The sequence below is a fragment of the Phocoena sinus genome, chromosome 1, assembly GCF_008692025.1.
Source record: "Phocoena sinus isolate mPhoSin1 chromosome 1, mPhoSin1.pri, whole genome shotgun sequence".
In the NCBI taxonomy this organism is placed as follows: domain Eukaryota; kingdom Metazoa; phylum Chordata; class Mammalia; order Artiodactyla; family Phocoenidae; genus Phocoena; species Phocoena sinus.
Genome location: NC_045763.1, coordinates 59,256,787 through 59,280,446, shown reverse-complemented (window position 1 = coordinate 59,280,446; position 23,660 = coordinate 59,256,787). Strand labels below are relative to the sequence as shown.

Below are 23,660 nucleotides of genomic sequence, written 5' to 3'. Positions count from 1 at the left end.
GATTTGTAAGTATAAGAGAAAGGAGCAGAGGGGAGAGGAAGACAGATCTATACAGGAAAACTCATCCAACCCGAAGCTGGGGTTTGGAAAAGAAGGATCCTTTCTACAGAAGAATTTTTAAAATCTTATATGCCGTGTCTAATCAACTGGTAGTTCTGATAAGAGCCCCTTAGACCTTAGAGGATGAAAAATTATCATGATTGATTAGTGATGTCTGCCATGAATGGGAAAGGGAAAAATGGAAGTGCATAAGCAAGATATTTGCCTGCTCTACCTCTACTTATGTCATGTGTGTCTTCCGTTCCTGTACAAAGGTCTGTTTATTGCACTCTAAGCTCTGACTGTCCAGTAAAGAGCCCTCCCTCCCCATCCCCTGCCCCAAGATCACAGAAGAAACAGATTCCTTGGTATCTTCCGTTTGATTTCTCCACTGGACTTTTTACTCTGAAGATTTACAAAAAATTTTGGAGGCCCTGAGAATTCAGGCTTAGGAACACCAAATCAGTCCCCCATCACTTCATCAGGAGGTAACAAGCAAACATTGAAGCTGGCATACAAACCCAGCAGTGAAGACAAGACACTCATTTGCTTTATCAGGGAAGAGTCCTCGGTTGCTGAAGCTCCTGCCTATACCTGTCCATATTTACCCGCTTCCCCCACCCCTCAGCTGGGACACATAGCCATGTGTCCTGTGAAGGTAGAGCAGAATTTAGTTTTCAAAAGCAAGTTGTACTACTTGCCAATCTCCCACTTCCATGTGCTGGCTGGTACCTTTTAAATTGCTTGGCAGGAAGTCCAAGAGGCTTTTCTAGAAACTGAGCTAAATTTTTGTTTATTTAATTTCTGCTCCCTCTGCCATCTTGTCTCTTGGGCAGTTAGAAAGCTTTAGAGGCAGAGAATTACGAGTGGTCATCTCTAGCAAGCTAATCTCATTGTTTCCTTTCATCCCCCTATGTCTTCCCCAAATTCCAAGGGCTCCTTGGGTAGCTTCTTCTTTTTTTTTTTTTTGGTCAAATCAATAAAAAGTAGATATTTTCAGCTTCTTTTAGCTTCTCCTGCAGGCCAAAACCATGTAAATAAGTAGTCATCATCCAAGAAAGTGATGAACATTAGCAAGGGCTTCCTCCTGAACATTTGAGTTGACTGTTCCACAGAGCCTTAGAGGTCTCCGATGGTAGGCTGCAAATAAAATTGTAGCCCTGCTAGACCAGGTTAGTCTGACGTGAGGCTCTAATGAGGACTGAAGAGCTGAGAAAGGTGTCGAAATAGAAGAAATTTCTGCTTGTTACCTAAAATTTCTGGTTCTATCTCGAATGTGGCTGGGTTTTATTTTTATCTTTTTATAAATTTATTTCTTTTTGGTTGTGTTGGGTCTTTGTTGCTGTGCATGGGCTTTCTCCAGTTGCAGCGAGTGGGGGCTACTCTTCATTGTGGGCAGCTTGTAGATGCCATGCCTCCAGTGTACCCTATTATCTGTACCTCTGAGGTATACCTTTAAGCATTAGCTTTTTAGAATTGGTGATATGAGGCAAAAGCAAGACAATTCAGACATAGTCTATTGGAAATAGTGACCATGCCTCAAACCCTCCACTCTTCTTCCAGACCGCAGAACATGAGGGCCGTTACTATGAATGTGACGTCCTTCCTTTCATGGAAATTGGGTCTGTGGCTCATAAGTATTACCTTCTAAACATCCGGCTGCCTGTGAATGAGAAGAAGAAAATCAATGTTGGGATTGGAGAGATTAAGGATATCCGGCTGGTGGTAAGTGAATCTGATTGATCCAGGTAGCCTGTCACATCAGAGCACTGGCTAAGAACACTGGTTGTGAGCATGTGTATTGGAAAGACGCTCCATCTCAATCTTGAATTTTCCATGTCTGTACTATTTCATTAAGAAGTAAGAAGAATAACAAACCCATGGAAATGGAAAGTAATGCAATTATTGTGTCCATTTAAGATTTTATTATGATGATCATGATTATATAGTGAATAACACCAAGATAAAAGTAATTTTTTTTTTTTACATGTTTCACCTTGCAAGCACAAATGTTAAAGGGAGCAGTCGTGATTTAGGTTCTTTCCCTTTTATCTCTTTAGTGGGGAAAAAAAAGAATGTGCAGCATGACTTTTTATATCTAATTTAGGTTTTTTTACATCTAAAACACAAATACATATTTACTCTAGAAAATTAGAAGCACAAATGAGCACAGAATAGAACATAAACGTTACCTGTAACATCCTGCCATCTAGAGAAATAACCACTTTGAGGTTATGCTGTATCTCCTCAATTTTTTTCTCTGTGTATATAATCCTTCCCTTACAAAAAAAAAGACCATCATACTCAACTGACTCTTTCATTCCTTGCTTTTTAAAATTAATTGTATGTATCTTTCCTTGGAAGAAATTTTGAGAATATTTAAAATGTCTTAATTTGGGATTATTCTACATGAAACCCAGAATTTCAGTGTTTCTGTATCTTCATTAGCAAATACTAAAAGCACTTTGATACAGTGGTTTTCAAGAGTTTCTTCACTGTGAAATATGGTGGCTGGTGCTTATGTATATACCAACTTTCATGGGCATGCTATGTCAGTAGGCACCCACAAAATCTTTTTCATTTCTTGAAGAGAGAATGTGTTTATATGCAACTCCTGTGGCAATGACATCCATTCCACCCCTTTCTCTCCACTAAAGGAAGGATATTGTAACACAAGTAAGGTATAATGAAATTTTATGGGAATAACCTGAAAGCCATTCTAACAAATTTAAAAAAAAGTTGTTATCATTAACAATACTGTATTAATAGAAACAAATCACATTACAACTGTATTTCAACTGTTGGCACAATGTAGGCACTCAATATTTGTCTAATGAGTGTATTAACCAGACACGCACATATTACTGAATGCCCACATATTATTAAAAACGTGATGGAAAATATTTGTGTTGAGATCTGGGATTGATTCACCAATGAATGACAAGGGTATGTGTAAAGTTACATATGTATTCAAGATGTTGATAATATAATACATTTCTCTGAGTTCATAAAGAGTTTGTGACCAAAAAAAAAAATTAATGGTATATTGTGAATACAGTATAAATATACTTTGTAGTACTGCTTAGCATTCCACAGTACGGATTTACCTTAACACGTTTTACCAATGCCAACATTTTGGGCATCTAAGATAGCTCCAATTTTTCAATGAAGACCTTATAGACAAATCTTTGATCATGTTCTTAATCGTTCCCTTAGGATAGAGTGAGTCTATCTTTATGCCTTTTGACTTATATTTCTACAGTGCCTGAGGAGGGGCCCAGGCGGGTAGGATGAGGACAATACATGCTGTGAATGTTAGCGCTCATTGATCTTGAAAGTTCAGCAAAAAAGATCTCCATTTACCTCTCCCCGGAATGCATCTGCTGGTAGAAAATAACACTAAGATACATTGACCTTCAAAATTATGATTGGTCTCTATCTAGGGAATTCACCAAAATGGAGGCTTCACCAAGGTGTGGTTTGCCATGAAGACCTTCCTTACACCCAGCATCTTCATCATTATGGTGTGGTATTGGAGAAGGATCACCATGATGTCTCGACCCCCCGTGCTTCTGGAAAAGTAAGAGCTGATTTTGGAGCACCCTTAAGGAGCGCGGACATCCTGTGATTTGCCTGCCATGGACCTGGTTTTGCTGGGGGCCTAGTTCAAGTGGTCAGTGTGTTATCAATACTTGGGCTGGTGATTTGACCACAAATCAGCCTGGACTCCTTTTTCTCCTTCAGCTTTCATGTGCAAATTATTATTAAATCCTAGGGGTTCTGCTGCTCTCATATTTCCAGCGCTCTGTTGTATCTTTGCTCTTCATTCCCATGTTCTGCATCAGATTCTTCTATTACAGTGGACGAACTGCCTTGCTGCTAACTGATCCCGACCCCTCTCACTGCCAGACGGATGATGTTTCTGTAGACATAGCCCCTTTCTCTCCCACATTATTGACATTTTCCTTTCTGCTGGATTATTCCCATTAATACACAGACACACTCTGCCTTCCCCCATTCTTAGTCAAAACTCTTTGTACTTCCCCCTGAAGCCACCACACCAATTTTCTGCTCCTTTTTACAGCAAAACTCCTCAAAAATCTTGTCTGTATATCTTCTCCTGCTGCTTTTTCTTGAGCTCCTTCAACCCCTTATTAAAATTGCTCAACAGAATCACCAGTGACCTCCACATTCCAAATCCAATGCTCATTTCTCAGTCCGCGCTTTTCTTGACTTGTCATTAGCATTTGGCATAACTGATCACTCCCTTTTTCTTCATAGAGCCTCCTCCACATTCTCATTGTTATTCTCCTTTGCTGACCACTCAGTCTCCATGGCTGTTTCCATCAATTTTTCCGACCTCTTCAACTTTGGAACCAGGGCTCGGTCTTTGGACGTCTTCTTTTCCTTAGCTACGCTGCTTTCCCTGGGTGATCTCATTTAGTTTTCTGGTCTTAAAAAATCATCTACACTCTGATGACTCTACATTTACATGGTCAACCTCAGCTTCTCCCAAATCTAGACCCAAATATTCTACCTGTTTACGTAACATCTTCACTTACACAGAAATGTAACACATACGAAGAACACTTGTTTTCCTCTCACTTCAAACTTGCTCCTCTTCGGGGCCTCCTGGTCTTAGGAATTGGCAACTCTATCCTTTCAGCTGCTCAGAAGCAGCTGAGCAGACATGTAGGAGGCATCCTTTACTTCTCTTTCTTCACACGCCTCTGCCAACACACCAGGAAATCTCACCATTTCCATTCCTACCACCCTAATCTAACTAACCATGATTTCTCATTTCTCACCTGGATTATAGGAAATAGCCTCTCATTTGCTATAAGATGCTCCTCTTGTTTCCATCATTTTCCTTCCTGAAACCTATTCATACAGCAGCCCGACTGTTCCCTTTTAAGTAGAAATTGGATGATGTCAGTGCTCTGCTCAAAGCTCTCTATTGGCTTTTCATTTCCTTTGCTCTGGCCTATAAACCCTCGATGATCCCAGCTCTTCACCACCTCTAAATTTTATCTCCTATTCTCTGCACCACCTACCATCCACCTTGATGGTTCTCAGACATGCCCAGCATGCACTCACCTTAGAGCCTCTGCACTTGCTAGTCTCTTCATCTGAAGTGCTCTTTCCCAGGTATCATTGTGGCTCAATGCCTCATTTCCTTCAGGACCTGATATAATTTCTGTCTTAAAGGCTTCTTCCCATCTACCTTATTTAAATCGCACCCGATCTCTCTCCATTCTCCTACCTTGCTTTATTACACTTCTTCATAATACTCATTCTCTATTTATTTATCATTCCTCCCATACCCTCCCCCTCACCCATCTGGATACAAGCATCACTAGAGCAGAATTCTTGCCTACTTTGTTTACTACTATATCCCCAGAATTTAGAATAGTGACTGGAACATAGTAGGAGCTCAATAAATATAAATTTGTTGAATGAATGAATGGAATGATGTCACTCCATTGCTTAACCTTCTTATTGGATCCTCAGTCCCTTCAAGATAATTTTCAAATTCTCTAATGAGGTATGCAAGTTTCTTTATCAGCTCAGCCTTTTTTATTTCTCTGGTATCATGTACTGTCATTTCCTGATATGTGCCACATACAGAACCCCAAATGCTTCAGGCTGTTCCAGACTCCCGTGCCTCCCTCCAGGCTCTTCCCTCTGCTTGGAATGCCCTTCCACCTCCCTAATCTTGACTCACAACTCAGTTCCATTTCTGTCTCTATCAAAGTGAGAAGTCCTGGTAGCAGCCTGTGCACACTTCTGTCACATTACTTATCACACTTTGTCTGGCTCAGCCACTGAATATACCTCCTTGAAGGAAAGAACTGGTGCTATTCATTTAGGTATGTATGTCCCTAACAAAATGCCTGGTACATGATTTGTGCTTAATAAACATATCATGGGTATGAATGAAAGTGTGAATAAGTCAGTAACAAAATGAATGATATTTTGATAGAGAAGTGGAAATAACAGAAAGTCAAAATAAAAATGAAACAAGCAGCTAAAATAATTTGTATTTCGTATTGTTTGGAGTCACGTATTATTGAAACAAATATGCTTGCATACTTTATAGTTGCTGAGGATATCATAATAATGAGTGTTCTTAACGAGCAGGTTAATGATAACCTGAATAGGTAAGAGCAGATAATTGTATTCAGTGAGGTCTGTTTAAGAAGGCAAGGGAGGGTGAAAACACTATAGGAAGCTCTTGATCTGAGGTGGCACCAAGATAAAGTTCAGAGCGTTCAGGAGGTTAGGTTCAGTTACTGTGTAGAAAGATTAATGTAACACTCCTTCATTCTGCAGTGGTGCCAGTGAAAGAAGACATTTAGCATCTCCGTGTAAAGACTCATTATGAGAGCAAAGAAACTGATCATATGGCTTCGGTCCCAATATGTAACATCTCAGTTCCCAAAACTGGGTTTTGATTTTTAGATGAAAAATGTTTTGCCTCCCAGATGAATAAAGTCGTTTTCCTGATATTGTCTCACCATCAGAGTCATCTTTGCCCTTGGGATTTCCATGACTTTTATCAATATCCCAGTGGAATGGTTTTCCATTGGGTTTGACTGGACCTGGATGCTATTGTTTGGCGATATCCGACAGGGCATCTTCTATGCAATGCTCCTCTCCTTCTGGATCATCTTCTGTGGTGAGCACATGATGGTAAGAGCGCCCTGGGGAAGAGGCAGTGGGTGAGGCAGAATAAACTAGCGGTTACAGGAGTAGTGAGCTCAAGAGCCCTGGAGTCAGACTCGTGGTTCAGGTTCCTGCATTACCACTTATAAACTAGCTGGCAAGTGACTTGACCACTCAGAATCTCAGGTTCCTCAACTATAAAATGGGTTTTAAAGGCTAATGTGTAGGTTTTTCGTGAGGTTTAAATGAGATAACATAGATAAGTATTTAGCAGAAAGTAAACGCACAAACATTAATGATTATCACTCTTTCTTGTCCTTTGGCTTCAGCTCTGCTTGTCCCTAGGACCAAGGTAACCGCCAGAGAATGTGGGCCGGGCTGTTTCCAGCCGGCAATTTGTCCAGGTGGCCTAGTAACCCCTATTACCCTGAAATACTGACCTCCCTGGTCTCAGTTTGCACAGACACCAAATCACATTTCAAGAGGGATTGAAGATACCGTGGATAAAAATAAGAATGGTGCAGTCATCGCGTTGTGGCTAGGAGGATAGGCCAGCTGGAGCTTGGTCCTTGTGTCAGGCACATGGGCCTCATAGTAGAGCGGACCGTTTTCAAATTCCTTTATGGTTTGATCATTGCTTCTGAAGCCTCGCAGCCCTTCCACAAGAGCAGTGAGCAGAGAGAAAGGCTTTTCCTTACAGCTGGGGTGGGCATGAGGGGTCCTTCAGCCCTCGGCAGCAGGGATGGGAGCTGAGGGGACTCAGGTGCAGCAGCAGGACAGCCAGTCTGGGTGGCTGTAGCCTGGATGCTACGACATGTCTTTTACCTTTCCCTGTCTTCTCACTTTACATTCCTTCATTTTCTGTCTCTTAACATCTTTGTATGTCTATCAAGAGGAATCATTCTTCTTTTTAATGAAGATAGACTTTATTTCTATTTTCCTAACCATAAGAGACCTTTTACACTTGACGTATTTTAATGCATTTACGTCTTTATTTTGTCCTCTGGGAACTACCCCACCTGAAAAAACACAAGTGGTGAGTCACATAGGAATTTAATTCTGAATGAGTTATTTTGTGGATCACAGAACTTCCACTATCTAAGGTATGTAGGGGAGCAAAATTTGCCAATCAAAACCAAAATATCTCTTTGATGTGTGAATTATTTCTAACTGAAACAATCAAGGTTCAGAAGACTCAGGAAGAAACTTGGACCTTCCCCCTAACTGCCTAAAAGAATTTCAGTAGAGGCCCGGTTGCCTGAATAGAGCTATCACCAGAGACATCTGCAAGAATATGGGCTGGGTGTGGTGGGGAAAACTCTAGGCAGGGCCTCAAAAATCAGTTTACTCCATCTCATTGCGTCTGGAGGGCCCAGCAAACATTTATTTACCAAACATTTGCTTTTCCATCTCCATGTGAATTGCCTTCCTTCCCTTTGAAGTCCCGAACCACCACCCCCAACAGCCTCTTTTGTCTTTAGCTGAAGATGGTATTTAAGAGGTGAGGGTCAGCGGTCTGGTGATTAGGTCAAGGTCTTTATAAAAGCTAAGCAAAGTGTGGATCTATTTTTTAGATAATTTATGGAAGGTGTCAAGAAAGAGTTGATAAGGCTCTATGATGTAATTTTTTTTAAAAAAACAAAAAGCTGCAACTTAGAGAAATGTTTTCCATTTATGAACACTATGTTTCTTATCTGTATCATGAAGGAATTATGGAATGGGTGCATTTTTCTCTAAGTACATTTTCCACCCATTTGTCGCTATCAAAAAAAAAAGGGAGGTGAGGGTTTTGGCCATTTGGGCAAGTTACTCAGTTTTCCTGGGACTATCCTATGTTATTAAACTTTTGTTTGATTTTCACCTTGTTAATCTGTCTCATGTCAGACCAGCCAGAAGAACCTAGAAGGGTAGAGGAAAATATCTTCCTCCCTGACAGGTACAAGTCCTTTCTTTGTGTTCCCTCCTGTGGCATCCTGTCCTTATGAGAACAGGATGAGAGCCCTTATGGATGGGCTCGTATGCTGGTCTAGCACGATGCTTGATACACAACAGGTGGCCAGCAAGGATTGTTGGATGACTGAGTCACCTACAGAATTGCTTTGCTCTCCCACATCTTTATCTCACTTTTCAACTTGGTTTTCCTCAGGATCAGCATGAACGGAATCACATAGCAGGGTATTGGAAGCAAGTCGGACCAATTGCTGTGGGCTCTTTCTGCCTCTTCATATTTGACATGTGTGAGAGGTGAGCAGGGGGATCGTGGGACTCTGGGCTGAAATGCATGTCACCAGGTCCACTCCCAGCTCTTTTGAAAAGGAGAGGGGGTGGTCGGGAGCCTGTAGGATGAAAGCACTGGACATGGTCACATCCTCAGATAAGCACTGGGATTAAATCAGAGACAGAGTTCTTTATAGATAACAAAATATTTGAGCTGACTGTATTCTTCAAACTCCGTTTCTCTTTTAAGTCCTCCATGACTTAGTCTAAATACAGTCTCCGCCCCTCTGGCTGAAAAGCTGAGAGTATGTAAGGAGGAAAGTTCCCCTTTGCCTCTGTATTAATTGTTTCTTACCTTTCCATCTTGTTTCTCTTTGTAGAGGGGTACAACTCACGAATCCCTTCTACAGTATCTGGACTACAGATGTTGGAACAGAGCTGGCTGTATCCTTTCTTGATGGGCTCAGGGTTTTATTTCGTCCCATAGCGGCCTGGTCCCCAAGATCATTTTCTAAGTCCCGCTGATGCTCTCCATATGTGCTCAGCCAGGGCTTTGATCTTCAGACCAATGATAACGGCACAATTAAGGCAAATAATGAGGAGAATTAATGCTTGCTTTCAAGCCTGGGTGACAGCAGGCCAAATGAGGAGGTAGCAGCGCATCTCCACGGCAGAAGAATCAGAGTAGCTGGTCTTACTGCTGCCTGTCTAAATGATCTGTTATACACTTGTTTACTGCAGACTGAAGCATGACTAGCTTTTCCCTGGAGCCACGGAGGTTCATCTCTGGGCCCCTGTGGGAGAGCCTGTTTCTGAAGTCGTCTGTGTGCAAGGCTTCTTACAGTGACTTTGGTGTGCTGGCTTCCCATGCTGCTGCCATTCATTTCCAAGACCAAGTGGAGATAAGGCTAAGGGGATTAGTTCCAGAGGAGGTCGCCCAGGCTTCTGGTTGGTTGGCATAAAGTGTCTGAGTCATCTTTATGAAGCAGAAGCGACGGTCTTAGCTTATCCCTTTTAGGATGCTGGATTTAAATATTTTATCTTCCTCAACAATATGTTAAGTGCTTCAGGAGAAAAAGACTGTCCTCTGGAGAGGGGGCTTGAGTTGTATTCTTTCTTGATAGGTAATATCTTGTCATGTGCTGGTGAATATGCTTTGTTTGGTCATGATCAATAGTATCCTTGCTTTAAGGACGAGAGAGTTGAGCTCCCCCTTTCTGCTCCGCACCCCCTCAAATGTGAGCTGCGCAACACCAAGGATATTTATAATGTTGAGTCTGCCTCAACCCCTTCGTTCTATAGATGTGATAGAGGTCTAAGGAGGCAAATAAATTGTCAAGTCTTGCAGGAAACAACTCTTCATCTAAGGGTACCACTGATTTTAGGAAAGAAAGAGAAACTGCATTAAATATATTATTTAATGAAATATAAATGCTGAGTTCACACTTGTTAAAATTTTTTAAAATATGCAACTTGGCATGGAGTTGGAGCAGAAAAATGTTGGGAGTCTGGTCACCTGCCTCCCAAGCCAGCTCACTCTACCCCAAACCTGGTTGGTTCTCAGATTAAGCTTTGAAGATCGGCCTCAGAGTATATGGCTCCCACCCTCAGCTCCCACTTTGGCCATGCGTTCTTCTGCTCCCCGTTCCATTTGACAAGACTTTTCTCGTGGTGAGAGAAGATTGCGACAGAACTTCATCCCTGGTTTTACTTGAAGACCTGCAGTCTCAGGCCCAGGATCCCTTGCAGCAGCCGCTGCTGCTATTGCACCCAACCCCACTCCATCCCCTTCAGATTCCAGGGTATCCCAATCTCCTTATAAAAATCCAGGGACGGGCTTCCCTGGTGGCGCGGTGGTTGAGAGTCCGCCTGCCGATGCAGGCGACGCAGGTTCGTGCCCCGGTCCGGGAAGATCCCACATGCCGCGGCGCGGCTGGGCCCGTGAGCCATGGCCGCTGAGCCTGCGCGTCCGGAGCCTGTGCTCCGCAACGGGAGAGGCCACGACAGCGAGAGGCCCGCGTACCGCAAAAAAAAAAAAAAAAAAAAAAAAAATCCAGGGACTAGCCCTATGGTTCCCAAACATGGTTGTACTTGGTTTCCCAGCCCTTGGAAAATCTGCTCCTGTAGATCTGCAGTGAGACCTAGGCACCTGTATTTTAACTCTTGTGGTGATTTTAATGCAACTTTCCACTCGATCAATATTTTACAACCAATATCCAATATTTTAGTGCTTTTCAAATTTACTGTGCATATGACACTCCTGGGGACCCCGTTAAAAGGCAGATTCTGATTCAGTAGGTCTAGGGTGGAACCCTAGAGCCTGCATTTCTGAAAGCAAGGCTCCATTCCTCTTCTTACTCAGCTTAGAAAGCAGTTTGGAACATACCACACTGGTACTTTTGTGTCCGGAAACCTCTCTATTGTTGATATTAGAGTGCCAGGTTTTAAGATTTTTATCCTCCCGAGGGCTTCCTTGGTGGCGCAGTGGTTGAGAGTCCGCCTGCCGATGCAGGGGACACGGGTTCATGTCCCGGTCCGGGAGGATCCCACATGCCGCGGCGCGGCTGGTCCCGTGAGCCATGGCCGCTGAGCCTGCGCGTCCGCAGCCTGTGCTCCGCAACGGGAGAGGTCACAGCAGTGAGAGGCCTGCGTACTGAAAAAAAAAAAAAAAAAGTATCGCCCACAGAGATGGGGAGAGAAGTACTGAGTCCTTGGCGATGAGCTGGCCATTTCCTTGACCGGACGCCGTCAGATGGCCTTCATCATTGTGGCTGGCATCTGCCTCTGCCTCTACTTCCTGTTTCTGTGCTTCATGGTCTTTCAGGTGTTTCGGAACATCAGCGGGAAGCAGTCCAGCCTGTCAGCCATGAGCAAAGTCCGGCGGCTGCACTATGAGGTGAGCACATCTCTGGGCTCATTCAGGAACTACTTGTGAACACACACACACACACACACACACACACACACACACACTATACCTGGAGATATAGGGGAGATGGAAGCTTTTATTTCAAATACACAGTGAGAGATTCTCATGTAATGTAGAACCTCTAGGCAAAATAAGAGGCTAAATCCTACTCTGAGAGGCATCTAGCTTTCTGGCTTATCTAGATCTTGGAGTTTTCTGTGGTATAAATGTCTTTCTATCCCCAGTAAGGAGTAAACTTGTTCAGCAGGTTCTTGAGCTTTGGAATGGAATGTGGGTGTGTGCTAGATAGGAGACCTGACTATGGTAGAATTGGGATTTGGCTTGGAGTGAGGCTTTATTTAAAGTTCTCTTGCTGAGAATCAAAGCCTTGAGAGTGGGGTTCAGACCAGGTGATCTGATTTCCGGACTTCAATTAACCAACTTTCCCCTAAAATATCCAGCAGGTGCTCGCTCTGTTTATAGATCATGTCCCTATTAAAGAGAAACACACGATAGCCTCACATCTCTAACGCAAGGCAACACATTCTTAATTTTTCAAGGATCCCTTAGGCTCATGCCTAAGTGGCTGTCCTTGGAGACATGGGCCTAATTCCTTTGTGCAAAGAGAAACAGAAACTGCAGAACCACAGGGTTTTTATATGCAGCGGAAATAAGAGCCCCTGAATAAGAGACGTCTCTCCCTGAAACACAGGTTCCCTCCAATCCCCTCAGGAAAGCAGGGGCACTTTCAGAAGCTTTGCCTGTGTCTGGAGCTGGAGTGACACGTGAGAAAATTCAACCAAATCCACTTCATGCTGATTACTATGCACATTTCTCTTTGTTCACTGGAGCAGAGTTTTATTACAACCGCAGAAAACTTGGATTTGGTAACTTTGAACCCTTGCAGAGAAGCATAACTAGCTTAGCAGGGAAATTAGCAGCCTCATGACGTGCCGTGAATATAATTTCCCAGGCTCTGGTATCACTGTTTCATGACAGATAAGAACGTTGGAAATACCGGACCCAGTAAATTTTCCAGCCATATTCACCTCTACAGGAGAAACGTTACTTTGTGAAATTATTTTACTGTTACTCCTAGGGATTTGGTTTTACAGATTTCTTTAAAATTAGCTTTTGATAGATTTATATACTGAGAAAAGGATTGGCGGTAGCTGGTAGAATGTTAAACTGCTGTTTCTCTCTTTCCTAATAGGGGCTAATTTTCAGGTTCAAGTTCCTCATGCTTATCACCCTGGCCTGTGCTGCCATGACTGTCATCTTCTTCATCGTTAGTCAGGTAAGTTGACCCTGAGAGGTCAGGATGAGAATGTCCTGAAAAGGTGCCTCTGCTTTGCACAGAAAATTCTATGGAGCTACTGTGAAAGGAGCAGAGAGGCTGTTATGCTGGGCAGCTGATCAAACCATTGCTTTTAGGCAGCTCTAATCTGGGACTGTTATCACCTGGCCAGAGGTAGACTGAATTTTTCTTTCAGTACAGCCTCCTAGGAGGGAAAAGTTGCTAATTAAATTAAAAGCCTGCAGCTAGACTGAAGGGCACTTGTTTCATTTACTTAAGAGAATAACTTTTCAAGCCCCGTAGCAGATCACCAACAAGCAAGTATTCATTTGATTTGATCCTTATCTAGCATTAACATAGATCCTTTTACAGGCCATCAGCCATTCTTTGGCACAATTATATTGCCACTTAAACATGAAATGTAATTCAAAATTCCCCTTGATAGAGCTTTATCTTTCTTCTGGTTATTTCTAAAGCTCTACTTGAAAATCTCAATAATGGTAACGATAATGATTTTTAAATATTGGTAACTTGCTTTGGAAAGTACTGTTTAAATCATACATATTACGTACCTATCATGCTTTTGAGCTTCACAAAAATCTGATGGGTAAGTAGGATAGGAATTGCTATGCCAGTTTGCTAGAATATGAAGTCTAATGGCCTCAGAGACATTTCTCATTTATGCTGTTTTCCAACTGGGTGGGACTATGGATGGATTACTGAACACTTCTAAGGTTTAATTTTCTTATCCATAAAATGGATATAATAATAGCACCACCTGAAGAAGGCGGCTGTAAGGATCATATGAAGTAATGCTTGCAGAGTGATTCGCAGAGGGCCTGGCAAGCTGTGAGCGTGGGTAGCTGCGCTCTTATGAATAGCAGCAGGGTGAGTGCTGTACCAGAGGACATACAGTGAGTTAGGCACCAGAATCCAGTCTTTTGATTTTCTTTGCCAGCTGCTCTGTCATCCCTATATTTGATTAAAAGTGAGAACGTTAGTAGTGCAAATAGAGCCTTAGGACAAGACTTGCCCCATTTTGCTAGCAAGCTTCCTTTTAGGAGAGGGGCTCCTAAGCTTTTTTGTGTCCTGGACCCCTTAGGTAACCTTAGGTGAAGGCCATGGCCTTCCAAACATCCAAAGGCCTCTTCTTTGAATGTTTTTAAATGAACAAAATACTTTGGATTTCAAAGGGAATCATACAGATACATAGATAGATAGATAGGCGATGTATATTTGCAGTTATACATATTACAGAGATTTCAGATATATAAGTGTGATCGATCCGAAAATATAATTTCTATTGGTGACAGAATTACAGATATTGGTAACAGAATTACAGGTATTGCTCATATTATGGGGATTTGTTTCTTACATTCATAATTGAAAGAAATGGTAACTTTCAGTTAGAGACTGAAAAGACGTAATTATAAAAATTTTATAAAATTTTTTATAAAAATATTTTTTATAAAAAATTTTATACAATTTAAATTTTATAAAAATAAAGACGTAAAGAAAATAAAGACATAATTTTTTCCCACTCTAGTTCATGGACCCCTTGAATTCTATCCAAGGATGCCCAAGGGTACCTCTAATCCCTAGAGCCCTGTTGGCTACGCCCACTGAGCAGTGTTAGGGCTGCTGCTGAAGGCTGATGTGAATAGAAAAAAATACAACAAATATACATACACATCTTCAGAGGTTCTGTGCACCACCTCTGCTTTGACCTATAACAGTGCTGTGTTTGTATCAGACTGTTTGTTTATAAAGCCTTGGAAACTTCACCCTCCACTCCAAATGCAGTAAAAATATTTCGGATTCTGAATGAGTTTTTTATTCAACCAGCTGAGGCTCAAACAAGGGTGTCTGAGGCCAGACTTATCCCTTGGCTAATTCCCTCATGTGCCCAAAATGCTTTCCAGTCCTCAAGTCCCTCAGTAATGCACTGTGACACTTAACACAACCAGCTCTGCAAGGCTGCGAGAGCAGGACACACTCCTTGGAGAAACAGAACCTCGAGGAAGATGGGCTGAGGAATAAAAGGTAATACCAAGATACGTTCTCAGGGAGGCAGAAAGAAAGGACCCCTTTTGCTCCTAACACGTGCTTCTGCTACTTTTGAAAGCTGAAGTCATTGCCCCATGGCCCCATCCCATCCCACTTACTCTCTTGTTTCTGCAGAGCGTCTCTCCCATCTGAAGGCAAGAGGGATTTTGGGCTGATCTTTAAGCTGGCTACATGTTGCCCAAATTTAATCTGGTACATGTTTTATTAGTACACCTTTCTGAAGCAAAGGAGGCCACCCTTCCAAGTCGCAGAGTTTGTGGCTTTTCTCCGGAGAAAAAGATTCATATTCTGCTGCCCAGTATTTTCTAACACGGCTGCAGCCTGTGGCTGGCTTTTTATATCTGCTGCGACAGTTGGCCTGGAGTGGATTTCAACTCTAAGGGGGTAGCCATGAGGTCTTTTGGATTCCATTAGCTCTTTACAGTCCTCCTGCTGGGTTATTTTTTTTTTAAGGTTTATTTATAGATATCTAAGACGTTTTCAGACATAACTCTCAGTGTCCCAGGTACTGTATTAATACAATCATCAGAGGATTTATTTTTTAATGTCATTTTGGAATGTCTCAGCAATGAGCTCACCTGAAAGAAAACCTATTGGGTAACTTTCTGAAATAGATCCCAGCCTTAGGTAAAAGGAATGTATTAAAACTCCCATTATACTCTCAGGCTTGCTGGGAGAGCTTGCATTTAAGCCTCATGAAATATAATGCGACGGGATCTCTCCAGGATATTGAAGCTCTGAGGCCAGGAATGAAAGGCCGACGGAAGCTGTGGAATGCAGTGACCTTGAGGCTTTGTAGTTGGGTACTGAGGTGCAGTCTTTTAATGCCTGCCATTTAAATGGCCTCAGTCATAGCAACCAAGTGATGGCACGTCACAGTCTGGTATTTTAGCCCCTTCCCTCTGGAAAAGAAAGAAGCATTCCATTTAGGGATGGCAGGCAGTAGGGAACAGAAGTGCAATGCAGGAAAGATGGTCACTGACCTTCACTAAGGGGATTCCAGGTGCTTGACATTTAGGTCGAGCCACATGCAGCAAACTCACAGAGAGCCTTCCCCAGTTCTTTTTTTGTATGTGACCACTTCATTCTGTTACTTACAGAGGAAATGTTTCCAGTAAGAGAGCCTGTGTCTGGGATTTGGAAATCTCGTTGTAAAGTGGAATGTTGGTTGTCAAGACTACTGGGTGTAAAGGGATTTGACCTTCACTTGGCTACAAGGGTATAATTGGGTGGTTTCACACAAAAGTAAATTGTTCAAATGTGAAATCAGGAAAAACGGGGACTTTTAGAAATAAGACTTCAGGCAGAGGGGAGATTCTTTTCTTTTTTTCTTTTTTTTTTGGTTGGGGCTACCTGATTTTTCTCTCTGGAAGTTTAAAGGGGGTGACTGTCACCTCTTTGCCTTGCCATTAATAAGATTTTGGATTTACAAGGCCTGCTCTGTTGAGGCTGCTTATTGTGGTACATATTGGTGGGAATGTACTCGGAGCTCAGGATGTCTCAGGCATGAGTAATTGAGAGAGAAGAGGGGAAAGCACAATGGGGTCTCCAAACAGTAGAGTGACATTATGTATACAGTCCGTTTATGCAAATTCAACTCCTTGCCCTCAGCAGGAAGTAATGCATTTAGAGATTACAAATCAAATAGTATGGGTAATTCTGCAACTGCATTTTAAACAAGTGCAGGTGTCCCAAAGCAGACATTGGATGGGGGCTTGAATCTACTGTTTCCTCAGCCGGTCCTGGTTCCAATGCATCTCTCATAGTATAAGCATCTCATTTCAGTGTTTCTACTGTAAAACTGTATTTTGCATATATATCTAGTTTGTTATATACCAAACATTACTACATCTGGGATACATAGTTCATATAATTACAGATTTGAATATAAAAACCTGTGTATGTGTGTGTGTGTATATATATATATATACACACACACATACTGTATAAATATTGTGCTCAATTAAGTGAATTTCAAAGGAAATTTGACCTAATAGTTGCCTCTTCGTCTCTCTAACTAAGAGACTCATCCTATTTAAGATAATATTCCTACTCTTGTGTTGTATAATGGTTAGGAACACCCACCTTTCTGGTGGGTCAGAGCCACAGCTTTCCGGCTGAGCAATCCTGGGCAAGATACTGTGTGTCACAGTTTACCACCAGTTGCGTGCAGATATTACCTGCCTACCTCACAGAATTGTTATTAAGACTAAATGATATCTTCCACATACGGTTCTTAGTATAGTGCCTGACACACCATTAGCACTGAATAAACGTTAACTATCATTATCCTTGTTATTATTTCTAAACGTCTTAGCTTTGTTAATATCTACGTTGATGATTTGTTTTAAGTGATAATAAAGGAATATAGTAGAGAGCACTATTTAAATGATTTGACCTATTGACTACTCATTAGGTCATTGACGACTCTTTTTACTTTTAAGTGTAATTATTATGGTTTACTATGGACTGCAATATTTTCTTAGATATTTCCTAAAAGTGACTCTTTCTATACACCCTTTCTACCTCCCTGTATTTGTGCTGGCATTCTTGCACTCATCCCTGTGCTTTTGCCCATATTGATTCAACAAATATCTGTCTGTAGAGCGCCATTGTGTACCAGGCATGCAGGGGAGTGTTTCCTTAGATGGATCAGTTATGCCAGTCCCAGCAAGAATCAATTTCAGCAAAGTTGTCAATACTGAGTATTCCCAGCTTGTATTATGGGAAGTAGGCTCTCCTGCAGGCCCTTCCCCTAGCTGAGGGGCCCACTGCCTTAACAGAGTAGAAGAAAATAAGAACTGCCTTACTGCACATTACCTTTAGCTCTCCCAGCCTCATTTCCCCTCTTTGATCACATAAAGAAGAGTTCCCTTTGTTATGATAGCAGGTACATGGATTTCCAAAAACTGTCTTAAGGCTACTTCTCCCCTTCCATTATGTGCATTAAAAATCATCTTAAGTATGCTCTAAGTGCTGTAATTTTTATAAAGTTAGGATATTCTGTACTTAAAAGTAAGAAGAGTGACATTTGGAGATGTTTCTAAGAAGCAGTCTTAAATAGCTTGAATGCTCGTACATTTTTCTAAAATCATTGATGGTTATGAAATCATTCTTTGCCATAAAAACTTTCCTGAGCGTGTCATATAAAGTGAATTATTTCCCAAAGTAAATAAGAGTTAGTGGTGGTGGTTTATGAATCACAAAAATGAAAAATTATGTATTAACAAGGCCAAACTAAAACTGGCAAGTCTATAATCCATTAACCTGGTTAACTGACACTCTAGGTCTTTCAGAAGGAAATTCCTGTCCTTATAGCTTTATTCTGCCTGGGGCCCCTGTGGGTCATGGGTTATACAGAGGGTACCAAATAAATATAGACCCACTGCCTCATAAACAGGAGGTGAAATCAACCTGATTGTTTAAGTCATTAACATTTAGAGGTAGCTTGCCATCTTACACTTTAGCTCCTAGAAGGAGGGGCTCCTAGATATGGTTTATATAACCCAGCCTCATCACAAGAACATCAGTTCAATACTTTCTTTTACTCCCATTTAAGATTTCCTGGAGCAAGGAGAAGTGGTCAAAATCATTTCATTGATCTCAGAGCTGGCACAAATTATTAGTTCCTCTGCTCAGCAGTTTTCTTGACCGTTCTTAGTGCAATCCATATGTCATCAGCCCTTAAAACAATTACCAAGTCATTAACATAGACAAAACCAGCCTCAAAACGTTCTTGCCAAATTGTAAAGCATATGAAAGCTTCGTAAGTACCTTCGTGAGTGACTTACATAGGGTGACATTATAAAATAAGATTTTTTGAGTGTTTGCTGTGTGCCAGGAAATTTCTAGAAATATTTTTACTTAATTCTCCTTAGTAACCCTGCAAGCTTTTGTTTTGCACTTCAGAAAACTGAAGTTTAGAGTCTTAATCCTACTTCTCTTACATTAAACAGAAAGTGAGTGGTAGAGCCTGGACTTGAATCCAGGTCTCTGACTTCAAGCCTGTGTCCTTCTGCTTCTCCATACTGCCCCACTCAGGAAAACTACTCACTCCGAGGACCCATTTGTTTATTTCACCAACCCTGTGGTATATCAGGTGCTGAAGATACGGCAGAAAACAAACCAGAACTGGTCTCTGCCTGCAGGGAGTTTACATCCAGCTGGGAAGACAGGTAGCAGAGGAGGAACTATAATTGTAGATAAGCGTTAAGACTCAAATGCCGTTTCATTAAATTAGGGATAATTATGTGCTGCTGTTTTAGGAAGAGACGCTACCCAGGTGATGCTGATGCAGCCAAGATGAGAACCACTGACTTTGTGCCTGACACATAGTAAACCCTCAATTAACCTTAATTCATACTAGTACGATTCAGATTAAAAGATGGAACCTTACGTGGCCCTTCACTTTCACATATATGGAAGAGACTTGGTGTTTGTGTTAGTTGGTTCCTATGTTGGAGTTGTTTCTTCTTGGTTCCAATTGAATGTCACTCCTTTATCCTGTAGGTGACTGAAGGCCACTGGAAGTGGGGCGGCGTCACGGTCCAAGTGAACAGTGCCTTTTTTACAGGCATCTATGGCATGTGGAACCTGTATGTCTTTGCTTTGATGTTCTTGTATGCACCATCCCATAAGAACTATGGGGAAGACCAGTCCAATGGTGAGTTCCAGCCTCTTTGGCATAGCTTTAATCAGGATAAGTAGGCTTCTGTCTCTACAAGACTTAGATAGCAAAGGCTCTGGGTTCCCCAGTCGAATGTTCCCTCCAAGTGTGAATGAACACCTCCAGGGACTCTGGGGCCATAAGACAAAACGCCAGCATAGGGCAGACATTTCTATTAAGTCCTCATTTAAAAAAATCTTTAAAATACATTGGGAATATTGCATTCTAGTCTACAATATCTCCCAGTCTTAGTACAAAAATTAAATTTACTTTCCTCAATTTTTTGAACAAAATTGACTGTTGGAAAGTGTGCTACATTTATTCTTCTAGTTTGAGAACCACAATCTGAGATATTGGGTGGATGGGGACTGAGCCCTGAGTGGAAGTGGAGCTAGCTTTGTTTTTCCTCTGCTCATTTTCCTGCAAGCCTGTTGACACATCCAAACTGGTAGCTATTCTCCTGTCCCCATAGCCTCCCTCCCCTTAAGTGCTAGTATGTGCTGTCTTTGGTGCTGCTGCAAGGAGCCTTGGAGAACTTAGTCAGTCCAGTCATTTTATAGATGAGGAAACTGAGACCCAGAGAAGGGAGAGGCTTGCCTGGGGTTTCTCTACCAGCCATGGCAGAGGGAAATGAACATTACTGCCTGGGCCAGTGCTGTTAACATGGAAGAGGTGACCTGGTAAACAACACATCTGAGAGCTCCTTTTTCTTTGCATACTTAGGCCTACGTTGTCTGGCTCCACCCTTATTCTTTCTTCCCGTTTTCATGCCTGCTTTACCCTGGCCATGTGCCTCCTATTCCCCAAACAAAAGATGCTTTTGTCAAATCAGGGCCAGTGCCCTTCACTCTGCCCTGAAGCAGAGATCAGGGCTTTAAGGTCTGCATGTCTGCGTGGCACCAAGGGTTGGCCTTGCTCATAGGAAGTGCTCAGCAAGTGTCTGCTGAGTCGATGGATTCATATCCCCCCTCCATCTGGGCCTGATAAAACCCTACTCGTCTTTTGGGTCCATTCAAAATGTTTTCTCCTCCTTCAAACCCATTACTGATCACCCCAGTTGGAGTCTGGCAAGTTACATTCAGTAGAATATTGTTGCCATGGGATGTTGGTAGGCTTAAGTAGTCAGATGAGTTTGAGAATCATTGGGTTTTTAATCAGCATTAATATGATTTTACTGCAAGATATCTTAATGCCTTTAGCACATTAATTTGTACTATGTCTTCTAAAATGGGTGGGGGAAACAGCACTTCCAAATTATTATTTTTTAAAATTATTTATTTATTTATTTGGCTGCGCTGGGTCTTAACTGCGGCGCACGGATCTGTAGTTGTGATATACGGGATCTTTAGTTATGGCATGCGGTGTCTAGTTCCCTGACCAGGGATCAAACCTGGGCCCCCTGCATTGGGAGCACAGAGTCTTAACCACTGGACCACCAGTGTAGTCCCACTTCCAAATTATTAAATCATTTGGCCCTGGAAACCTTTTTCCAGGCATGTTATCTTTTGGAACTGGTGTTCTGAAGAGCAGGCCTGGGGGAACATAACTACACTTTTCACATGACACTCACCGTGTAGGTGTAGTAGATGAGTTTGCCTGTGCCTTCTCTCTCCTGCTGGAACACTTAACTCCTTAAGGGCCAGGATCAGTTCTTAAGGGTGCTTTGAAAATGTTGAGTGCATTAATGTTTTAGAAATAAGAGTTCTATATTAGCTTCCTTATTTCACAGATGGGCCAGTGATCTTGAGATAAGTCATCTTGAGATGAACATGAGGGATGGAGCAGGGAGAGGAGGGCATCTGTGCTGAGGGTCAGGGGTCGTGGAATGGTCTCAGCCACCATCTGTCCCCAGTATTACACCTGCCTCTTCTGTACAAAAGCATCCTAGACACCAGGCCTCTCTTCCTTTCTACTCCATGGCTTCCTGTCACACTATCAAGTCCATCTCTGGCCATGGGTCCTGGGCAAGAGTAAAGACCTTTGGCTCACCTACCCACCTGCCCAACTCTTGGTTTGATTGACTTCCCTTCTACAAAGCTTGTGAGCCAGGTAGCCTTCAGCTTCCTTTCCACTGCTAGCACTCTGTGTTTTACTATATGCATGGTAATGGGAGCATGTAGTCTCTTAGTGGCCCTCCATAATGCCAAAGGAAGGGATTCTGGGCTTGTGAACAAGAATCTTGATTTTATTTCATGGCCATCCTCTTGGACTTTGACAGAAACCATATGGACTTGTCCTTGACTTGAGAGTATTAAGCAGGAACCTAGTAGGTGGAGTTCCTGCCTTCCAGGGAAATACTACCTAAAGCAATGGCTGGACTTCCTGGGATGTTGGAATAATAATCCTAGCGGGTAACAGTTATTGAGTACTGACCGCGTGCTACAGCACTTTATGGACATAAACTATTCTGGTTGTTTTTGCTGTGGGACTAGTGGCGAACTGCTTCCCTCTCTGTGCACCACTTCTCCCACCTGTACGTGATCTCTTAAAATCTTTTGGGACCATAAAATTCTATGGTTCTCTCCATTCCCGTTAGCGAGGAAGGGGCAGAAGAGCACCTCCTTTCATAAAGTGGTAGCCCAGAGGGTGATTCCGTCACACGTAAGGGATTTCTAAACACTGGTGAGAATTTGCCCAAGCCCAGCACTTTCAGGCACATGGGAGACCAGTGCTGTGGCCAGGCCTGCAGAAGCAGGATGACTGCCTGCCACCCTGTGGCATCAAATGCTTGAGCCGCGAGCCAAGTGTTAGGCAGCTCCCATGAGGACGTCTTACTCAGCACAGCAGCCACCCTCCTAGGCTTCGAACCTCGCCATTGAGAATAGAACTTGATTTGTTCCCCAACAGATTTGTTGTTGTTTTTGAAGTCTACACAACACACAGACCTGGAATTTCACCGAAAGCTCAAAAGCTATTCTCAACAGGAGGTCATATGCACTGAATCCCTTGCAAAGAGGTGTTTGGAAATGTCCATGGCTGTCCTGGATTGTCATTTATGACTGGGACGTGCCACTGGCATTTAGTGGCCAGATTCTAGGGATGCTAAATGTCCTACAAGGAGCAAAACAGTCCCTTATAGTAAGGAGTTATCCTGCCCAAAATGCCAATAGGGCCCTCGTTGAAAAACATTCAAGCAATCTAGCAGGCAGACTCCTTTGGGACCCTGTTATGATCATAAACACAATTTTTAGTCACACAATTTAGCAGCCCTGCAGTGGTGACATGACCCACTGTGACTTTGCAGAAGCCCGTAAGCCCCTAGCAGCTTGTTGTGCCCTTAGCTTACCTGGCTGGTGCTGTGCCCTGTGCATTTGGAAAGGGCTCTTCCAAATTGGGTGTTCCGATCATTTTCCTTCTCTGCTCTCTTCCCTTTTCATCTCTTCATCCGCCGCCAGATCACACAATGTATCGTAGGAATTACGGAGCGTTTGTCAAAATTTTTTTATTTATTTATTTTTTTGTCAAAATTTTGAAGCTCCTTGGAAAAAGCTAATTTGGAATATTACATGGAAACCTAGAAAATGAACTCTCAGAGGGATACACTGTATTTTTTTAAATGTATCTTTATTGGAGTATAACTGCTTCACAATACTGAGCTAGCCTCTGTCGCACAACAAAGTGAATCAGCCACGTGCATACATACGTCCCCATATCCCCTCTGTCTTGAGCCTCCCTCCCTATCCCACCCCTCTAGGTCATCACAAAGCACCGAGCTGCTCTCCCTGTGCTATGCTGCTGCTTCCCACTAGCTATCTATTTTACATTTGGTAGTGTATATATGTCCCTGCTACTCTCACTTT

The 23,660-nt window shown here is 42.4% G+C and overlaps 1 protein-coding gene across 5 annotated transcripts in view; it reads left to right on the top strand.

Moving 5' to 3' along the window:
• WLS (Wnt ligand secretion mediator) overlaps window positions 1–23,660 on the top strand; it is a 107,451-nt gene that overhangs the window by 69,404 nt on the left and 14,387 nt on the right. For all 5 annotated transcript variants that reach the window (XM_032631058.1, XM_032631083.1, XM_032631067.1 and 2 more), the window contains 8 exons: window positions 1,603–1,764; window positions 3,483–3,619; window positions 6,564–6,732; window positions 8,852–8,949; window positions 9,303–9,366; window positions 11,675–11,818; window positions 13,044–13,127; window positions 19,704–19,857. In XM_032631058.1, coding sequence (XP_032486949.1) covers window positions 1,603–1,764; window positions 3,483–3,619; window positions 6,564–6,732; window positions 8,852–8,949; window positions 9,303–9,366; window positions 11,675–11,818; window positions 13,044–13,127; window positions 19,704–19,857 — 1,012 coding nt within the window. The remainder of the gene's footprint in view (window positions 1–1,602; window positions 1,765–3,482; window positions 3,620–6,563; window positions 6,733–8,851; window positions 8,950–9,302; window positions 9,367–11,674; window positions 11,819–13,043; window positions 13,128–19,703; window positions 19,858–23,660) is intronic.